The sequence below is a fragment of the Primulina huaijiensis genome, chromosome 11 (genome assembly GCF_012295235.1).
Source record: "Primulina huaijiensis isolate GDHJ02 chromosome 11, ASM1229523v2, whole genome shotgun sequence".
Lineage (NCBI taxonomy): Eukaryota > Viridiplantae > Streptophyta > Magnoliopsida > Lamiales > Gesneriaceae > Primulina > Primulina huaijiensis.
This window is the reverse complement of record NC_133316.1, coordinates 11,434,005-11,442,930: the sequence shown is the minus strand read 5'-3', so window position 1 is coordinate 11,442,930 and position 8,926 is coordinate 11,434,005. Positions and strand designations below refer to the sequence as shown.

General features: G+C 44.5%; 1 protein-coding gene across 1 annotated transcript; it reads left to right on the top strand.

Moving 5' to 3' along the window:
- The first annotated feature begins 3,116 nt into the window (after window positions 1-3,116).
- Window positions 3,117-7,094, top strand: LOC140988382 (uncharacterized). The gene is made up of 4 exons (XM_073457402.1): window positions 3,117-3,758; window positions 4,345-4,482; window positions 4,569-6,419; window positions 6,558-7,094. The coding sequence occupies exons 1-4, from the start codon at window positions 3,117-3,119 to the stop codon at window positions 7,092-7,094; spliced, it is 3,168 nt and encodes a 1,055-aa protein (XP_073313503.1).
- The last annotated feature ends 1,832 nt before the right edge of the window (window positions 7,095-8,926 follow it).

Here is an 8,926-nt window from a genome sequence, read left to right as displayed (position 1 = left end):
GTGGCTAGCCCATCACCAACTGGTGAGCCAGCTCAAGTCTCAGCTGATTTTCAAGAAGATGCATCAGCTCATGATCAATCAACTGAAGATCCTGCAGTCTCTCCTATTCAACAGGAAAGTATCTCTGCTGATCATCATCAATCTTCACCTCCTACAGTCCAAGTGGTAGTAATTGAAACAGATGTTCCAGCACAGACTGTTTCTGAAACAATGATATCTGATAAGACAATGGTGGTCTTTGATCAAGTCTCAACGGAACCAGGAACGTCTTCTCAATCTACACCTCATTTTTCTACAGATCTTGATAAAGTCCTTGAAGAAATTAAGGAAACTCAGCAGCATATGAATGAAATGATCAATCATGTATACAAGATTCAGCATACTCAATTAGAGCATTCTCTGAAACTGGAACATTCTGAAAAATTAAAATATCAGAAACTGACAACAATTCAAGATGCTTTAACATCTCTCTCTCGAACAGTGGATGATATTCAGAAGAACAGAGGTTTGGTTAAGAGTCTCTCAGTGACTCAAGACTCTATCAGCAAAAGAGTTGATGCTGTGGAGACACTCGTATCAAGAAAGATAGATGTACTTCAAATCGTCTTAACCTCTGCTGTTGAAAACGTATCCAACTCTGTCAACTTTCTATCAACAGATGTTCGAGATTATCCTTGAAGATGGAGTTGTTTGACAAAAAAGGGGAAGAAATCAAAGAGATTCTAGGAACAACAGAATAAATCTTCTCGTTGAAGAAAAATCTCTATCTTGTATTTGTGTGGATTATTATTCAGCTAATCAAGATCAACATCTTATTTTATCTACAATGTTTTCGGATGATCAGTTAGTTATTATTTACTTGGTTTCTTCAAACACCATAAAGGGGGAAATTTTTGGAAACGAAATTCCGGCGTTTGACAAAATATGAACCAAACTCTGAATTCTGGAGTTTAACAAACTGATCAACCAACTGATACGCGCAATTAGATTCAGCAACTGGACTTGACAACTGAAATCAGTAGATCTAATAAAGAAAACTTATCAGTTGTTGTTGGAAACGAAATTCCGGCGTTTGACATAATATGAACCAAACTCTATATTCTGGAGTTTGACAAACTGATCAACCAACTGATACGCGCAATTATATTCAGAAACTGGACTTAACAACTGAAATCAGCTGATCTAATAAAGAAAACTGATCAGTTGGAAACCGATCAGTTGATATATTCAGCCGTATGCAGCCTTCAACTAAACATGTCTCGGGAAAGAACATTCAACCGACAAAGAGACATAGCAGATTGCAACTGAATATGAAACGCCGCACTTCAATCAATACAGCTTAGAACAACGCATTTCGGCTAAAGCAGTTAAGACGCCGCATTATAATAAATGAAGCAAACAATGCCCAAGGAATGATGAAGTGGCAATCAACGGATACAAAGATTCAAACATATCTCAAGTTACTGTTGGAAGGGAAGCTTATAAATATGACAGAAGAACAACTGAAAAGAGAGAGAGAAGAGAAGACACAGATCACTCTATTCAAAGCTGGCTGTTACTCTGTAAAAATCTTAGCTCACCCTTACTAGATTTATTCGTAGCAGTCAATGCTACAATTTGAGCTCACTAGCACTTTGTAATAATTGTTAAATTCGATAGTGCTAAGATCAGTTACACACTGAGAACATTTTGTAATACTAAGAGTTTCAGTTTTTGGCATTGAAAAGTCCAAACTGAAGTGGGTCAGTACAAATCTTGTATTCGATCAAAGTCTTTTAGTGGAAATCCAATCCTTGAGATAGAAGGGGAGACGTAGGAGTAATTGAAATCTCTGAACATCCAGAAACAATCCTTGTGTATTTTATTTCAGTTTTGTATTCTATCTTTCAGTCAGTTAATTTCCGCAACTACTTCAGTTTAACTGATTGTCATTGACCAGCAAGATTCTGAGAATCCGTTTCTCACCAAACTGAACTCAAAACTCGAAAAGATCAGTTTTAAATGTGAGTGTTTATTGAACCCCCCCTCCCCCTCTAAACACTCTTGTTAAACCATTTTGGGAAAAATTATATATTTTTGTTACTTATTTTTTTTATTTAAAACTATTATTTTGGGAAAAAACACAAATTATTTTTTTATTATCATGGATCTGCTCGCGAATTTGAAGATTTGGAATATCAGATCAAGCCCGTTTATATTTTCAATAAAATCCTCCGAGCTTGGATATTATTGAGGAAGTGATTACGTAGGAAGAAACGAAGACTGATACCCCATGGATGAGACCATCAAGATCTGGCCCACAGGTGAAGGGCCACAGGTGAAGGGATCTGGCCCAAACTCCCGGCCCATATCTAAGGCCCACAGGTGAAGGGCCCATCAGAAGTCCAGGAATTCTCCTATAAATACCAGGTTTGAGCGTATGATTATTCATTCACTATATTGTTTTTCAGCAGCACCCTTAGCTGCTCCCCCCATATATCCTCAGTCACTGACTTGAGCGTCGGAGGGGCTACGCCAAGACACCCTCCTGGCCCCTTCTAATGGTGTTATTTGTGATTTTCAGGCCCAGGGTAATTTTGAAACCCGTGTCTGGACTAGTGACACTTGCTGGGATCGGACCTAAAATTCCCGTGAGTATCACTTGGCGCCGTCTGTGGGAAGTTTTGAGTTGAGACGTAGAGATGGTAGGGAAGAGAGGGAGTGGGAGAGCCGTCTCAGCATCATCGCGTCCCCGGAGGGGAACCGAACCATCTCATGCTGAGACGAGACATGAACAACCACGTCTCGAGAAGAGTCCGGAACAACCTCGTCAAGAGACAAGAGCCGAACAGTGCCATCACGAGACCTGGGCCGAGCAAACCCGTCCCAATGAGAATGTGGGGAACTTGACCATGGAGCAGTTGAGCCAATTCATCACTCGGACAGTGGATGAGGCCATGAAAAGGAATCAGGAGTCTATGTTTGTAGTGGAGCAGGCTGCCCGTCAGGAGCGTGAGGAGAATGTTGAAGTGCATCAGAGTAGGGTGGAGGAGACGCAACCCCTCCAGAGTGGGGAGATTAGTGAGATGGGGGAGATGTGGAAGGAAATACGGAGGTTGAGGGAGCAGGTATGAAGCATGGCGCGGGTACCCAAGAGAGGGAGCCCTTTTTCACTAGCCATCTTGGAAGAGGGGCTTCCTCCAAATTTCCGACAATCAAACATTGGCGAATATGATGGGCATACTGACCCCGAGGAACACTTGGGGAGATTTGAGAATGCAGCTCTGTTGCACCAGTATTCCAACAGAGTCAGGTGCAGGGTGTTTCTGGGCACGTTGGTGAGGTCAGCCCAACAATGGTTTAATACCCTGCAGCCTAACTCCATACAATCATTCGATGATTTTTCTACAGCTTTCTTGCACCGATTTGCCAGCAGCAAGAGTCACCAGATTAATTATTTGAGCCTATTCGTAATGAAGCAGCAAGAGGCTGAAACTTTGCGGGAATTTGTCCTGCGCCTTAACAGTGCAGCACTGGAAATACCAGAGGCTAACCCCGACATCATAATAAGTGCCTTTACACAAGGACTGAGGGGAGGAGAGTTTTTTAAGTTGCTGGTGAAGAAGCCTCCGTCGAGCTATGATGATCTGTTGGCTCGAGCTGAGAAATATATAAACTTGGAAGATGCTCAACGGTACGGTGGTACAGAAGGATGGAGAATCGGCCCGGGGGAAGTAGGGTGGAGGGAGCCGAGAGAGGTAGTAATAAGAGAGGTACAGGTGAGAGGGAGGAGGACAGAACCAGAAGTAGAGGACAGTTCTCATCACATGTTCCTCTGAATAGGAGTCGGGATAAAGTGATGGAGGTGAGGGAGTCGGGGGAGAGGGAGGAGAAGTCGCAGAGGGTTGAGAGCAGTGCTCGCCCTCCGCCGCGGGATTGACAGGAAGAATCCTCGTCCGGGAGGGAACTGATATCTCGCCCGTCTTCTGGGTGGGGTCGAGGCCTTCCATGGATAAATCAGAGGGTGGAGGAGCCGAGGAGAGCAAGTCGAGGTCAGGATGTCCCTTGAGAGCCCGTTAAACCGAGGAGGGGAGCGGATGAGGACAACCACCCTACGAGAGGATTGATTCATATGATCTCGGGGGGTGGCGAGCGCGGAAAGCGCATGGGAGGAGGTTGGAGAAGTTCGAGATATCTAGGGGTGCGAACCTACCCCAGGATCCTGTCATTAGTTTTGGACCAGATGACCTCCGAGGTATTATGGCTCCACATAACAATGCCTTGGTGGTGACGGCCACCGTTGCCAATTATGATGTTGCACGGATTTTTATTTATAATGGAAGCTCTGTTAATATCCTGTTCCAGAGCACTCTGGATCAGATGAAGGTGGAGGGATTTGAGTTTGAGCCGATCTCTACTCCTCTATATGGATTTGCAGGACATGCCATCCCGCCGCTCGGTCAAATTGTCCTTCCTCTATCTTTGGGACATGAGCCTCGGCGGGTAAGAAAGATGACGACATTTACTTTGGTGGACACCCCATCCGCTTACAATGGAATTCTGGGGCGGCCAGCCCTAAAGGGTTTCAGAGCTGTAGCATCCACATATCATCAGAAGTTGAAATTTCCTGTGCGGAAGGAGGTTGGAGTGTTGTCACGCGTCGGTGTTATGAGGGGATTGTGAAAGAAGAGGGGAAGAGGGCGCGTGTGGAGGTCAATATGATTAGAAGGGGGCGAAGCGGGTTGCCCGTAGTAGTGAGGGAGGTTCATGAGGTGATTGATGAGAAGCCGGAGATTGTGACATTGGGGCCCGATAAGAAGACGTTAAGAATAGCCCCTGACCTTGACCCAGAGGTCAGGGAAAAACTCATTACTTGTTTACAGGCTAATCTCAGCGGGTTCGCTTGGTCAGCTCAAGAGCTCACAGGGACAAGCCCAGATGTAGCCGAGCACCGATTAAACATCTTCCCAAATTCTCGTCCCGTGAAGCAGAAGAAAAGACACTTTGGGCCCGAGAAAGATATAGTTATAAAGAAGGAGGTAGGAGAGTTGCTCAATGCTGGGCACATTCGAGAGGTACAGTTTCCTACTTGGCTCTCGAATGTCGTTCTTGTTCCAAAGAGTTCAGGGAAGTGGAGGATGTGTGCGGACTTCAGAGATCTTAACAAGGCATGTCCTAAAGATTGTTATCCTTTGCCTCGGATAGATCAGTTGGTTGAATCCACAGCCGGACATCAGTATTTGTGCATGCTGGACGCTTACCAGGGCTACCATCAAATCCCCTTGGCTGTGGAGGACCAAGATAAAGTGAGTTTCATCACCTCTGAAGGAACTTTCTGTTACATGGTCATGCCCTTCGGACTCAAAAATGCCGGAGCCACGTATCAGCGGTTGATGGATAGAGTTTTTTCTCAGCAGGTGGGGAGGAATGTCGAAGTGTATGTGGATGACATCATGGTGAAGTCTAAGGATTCATCCCAGCTCATACCTGATTTAGTGGAGACCTTTTCCACCCTCAGGTCCTATGGGCTGAAGTTGAACCCTCAGAAATGTGTATTTGGGGTGAAGAGTGGGAAGTTTCTAGGCTATATGGTGACAGAGAGGGGGATTGAGGCTAACCCCGAGAAAGTTCAAGCTATCCAAGATATGGTTTCTCCCCAGGGGCCCAAAGATGTTCACCAGTTGACTGGGAGGATTGCTGCGCTGGCATGTTTTATCTTGAGGTCCGCCCACAGAAGTTTACCCTTCTTTCGGACATTGCGAAAGGCGAAAAAATTTGAATGGGAGCCGGATTGCGAGAAGGCTTTCACAAAATTGAAGGATTACCTTGCCGAGCTTCCTGTCCTGGCCAAACCGGCAGCGAGAGAGCCTTTGTGGGTATATTTATCTGCCACTGAAGGGGCTGTGAGTTCAGTCCTCGTCAAGCTAGATGGATCAGTTCAACAGCTGGTGTACTATGTTTCGCATGCGCTCAAAGGGGCAGAGATCCGATACTCAGGGTTGGAAAAATTGGCTTTGGCTTTGGTGATGACAGCAAGGCGCTTGAGGCCCTGTTTCCTATCTCATCCAATCGTGGTGCTCACTAACAGTCCATTGGGCAGAATCTTAACTTATTCGGATATTTCTGGCCGCTTGATCAAGTGGACTACTGAGCTAGGAGAGTATGACATCCAGTATGAGCCGAGAACATCTATTAAAGCACAAGCATTAGCCGATTTTCTGGCTGAAACCGTGCATATTGAAAATGAAGACCCTTGGAAGGTATATGTTGATGGTTCATCTTCTAAGGATGGAAGTGAGGTGGGGGTAGTATTGATTTCGCCAGCTGGGGAGGAAGTGAAGTTAGCAGTTAGGTTGGATTTTCGAGCATCCAACAATGAGGCAGAATATGAGGCTGTGTTGGCAGGACTGCGAGCAGCCAGAAACATGGGGGCTACCCGGGTACTTATTTTTTCTGACTCACGGTTGGTAGCCCAGTAGATGAAGGGAATGTATGAGGTGAAAGATTAGAAACTTATTGAGTATGCTCAAGAAGTGGACAGAATCATAGAGAAATTCACAGAGATTACCTTTGAACAGATTCCCAGGAAAGAAAATGAAAAGGCGGACACGCTAGCCAAAATGGCTGGAACAATGGGAAGTTGGAAGACGAGAGATGTGGTATTTCAGGTTGAACTCACACCTCACACGAGTTCACTTGCAGTTGAGCAAGAAGAAGAGAATTGGAGAACCATTATAATTGATTACTTGAATGAGGGAAAACTTCCTGTTGACCCCAGAGAAGCTCGTAAGTTGAAGAGAAGGTGTTCACGTTATGTGATGATCGGAGAAGTGTTGTACAGAACGTCTTTTGCAGGGCCGCTTCTTCGGTGTTTGAGTTATCAAGAGGCTGATTATGTGCTCCGAGAAGTTCATGAGGGATGTTGTGGAAATCATTTAGGAGCTTATGCATTGGCGAGGAAAGCACTGCTCGCCGGTTATACTTGGCCCTCAGTACTGCATGATGCTCAAGAGTTGGTGATGTCTTGCGATAGTTGTCAACGTCATGCCAGGTTGCATCACCGGCCGGCCGCAATGATGAAGGCTGTCATAGCCGCCTGTCTTTTTGACCAGTGAGGAATGGATATTGTAGGACCTTTTCCTATAGCTCCTGCTCAGAAGAAATTTCTTTTGGTAGCAGTCGATTATTTCTCAAAGTGGGTGGAGGCAGAACCGTTGTCCAGAATCACTTAGAATGACGTCCTGAAATTCTTGTGGAAGAATATAGTGTGCATGTATCGGGTGCCTAGAAGATTGATATCTGATAATGGGAGACAGTTCCAGGGGGCTAAGATCCAAGCCTGGTGCAAAGAGATGAAGATCCAACAGGTCTTTACATCTGTAGCTTACCCTCAGAGTAATGGGCAGGTGGAGGTGACTAATCGGACGCTGGTACAGGGTCTGAAGGCTCGACTTGGCAATGCTAAGGGAAATTGGGTGGATGAATTACCAAGTGTCTTATGGGCTTACCGAACCACTCCGAAAGAAGGAATCAAGGAAACTCATTTCAATGTGATCTACGGTAATGAGGCAGTGCTCCCGGCTGAGATTGGTTTTGAATCGACAAGGATAATGTTCTATGACGAGGACAATGGCGCGAAACGCGCTACTGACCTTGATCTTTTGGAAGAAAAGAGAGAGGCTGCAAGCATTCAACTGGAAGCTTATAAAAACCGGGTTGCACAATCTTATAATCGAAGAGTCGTGCAGAGAAGTTTTCAGGTAGGTGACTTGGTTCTGAGGAAGGTGCAAGAAGAGCAGAGGGGAAAATTGGACCCAAAGTGGGAGGGTCCCTTCAAAGTGATCGAGAGGCTGAGCTCCGGAGCCTATTTGTGACGTACCGTACTTTTTCTACTTAAAATTTGCGGAAAAATTAAAATTTTTCTTAAATTTACACATCCATACGGTCGTCAACTCATCATTCATAAAATATCTTTGGAGTCACCCATCACCAATAAAAATGTTGTTAAAAGAAAAGCTTGTTCAACCCATCTCGCATCAAAACATAAATCAGAGTGAATTTAAACTTGAATAAAAATATTAAAAATGACGTGGGCGGTCCTCGGGTTTAGCCTCCCGCTCAGTCCAAGCCTGCTCCTTGGTCTCCACCTCCTATCTCCTCATAGACATCCTCACCTGCGTCGATCAAGTCTAGTGAGTCTAAAGACTCAACACGTATAAACTAGAATAGCAAGTAATACATAATAAAATCACATGCAACTTTAAAATAGGACATACATACTTGAAACTTGAACTTGCAAAATGAACTTGAACATACGTACGTACATAATTAGACGTGCCGTCAACATAAACTTTCTTAACATGCTTACATACTTGAACATACTTGAACATACATAACTTCATCATTTTTCGTAGAGATATGTTTCAAAGCAAGTGACCCATAACATAGCCGCCTGATCAGACTAACCACAGTACAGGGATGACAGGGACGTATCCACTGCCACATACATGAGATCCCCGTTCATAATTTAACGGGATGATTGGTCCACGTTCATAATTTAACGCTTTCCATTCTCGATCTAAACCCGTTCATAATTTAACGGGCGGATTGGTCCCCGTTCATAATTTAACGCTTTCCAATCCTAAACATAATTTGGTCACAAGACATTTAGCATACCTTAAAAACTTTAAAATATTTTCTTGCACGTCATACATACTTACTTGGCGTTGAGGGATTCGTTGGACTTTGATCGGGGTCGTTGCTGCAACATACTAACGTGAATTCATATCTTAACGGGTGTAACTCAAACGTGACAATCAAACTTACCCACGAGTTCATACATTTTCTTAGGACGTTCTAAAATCCCCGTGACTCGACATTGTTACACATTGCACTAAACCAAGACATCAATCCTAAAAGCATACCATAATATTTCCCAAAACTCAAG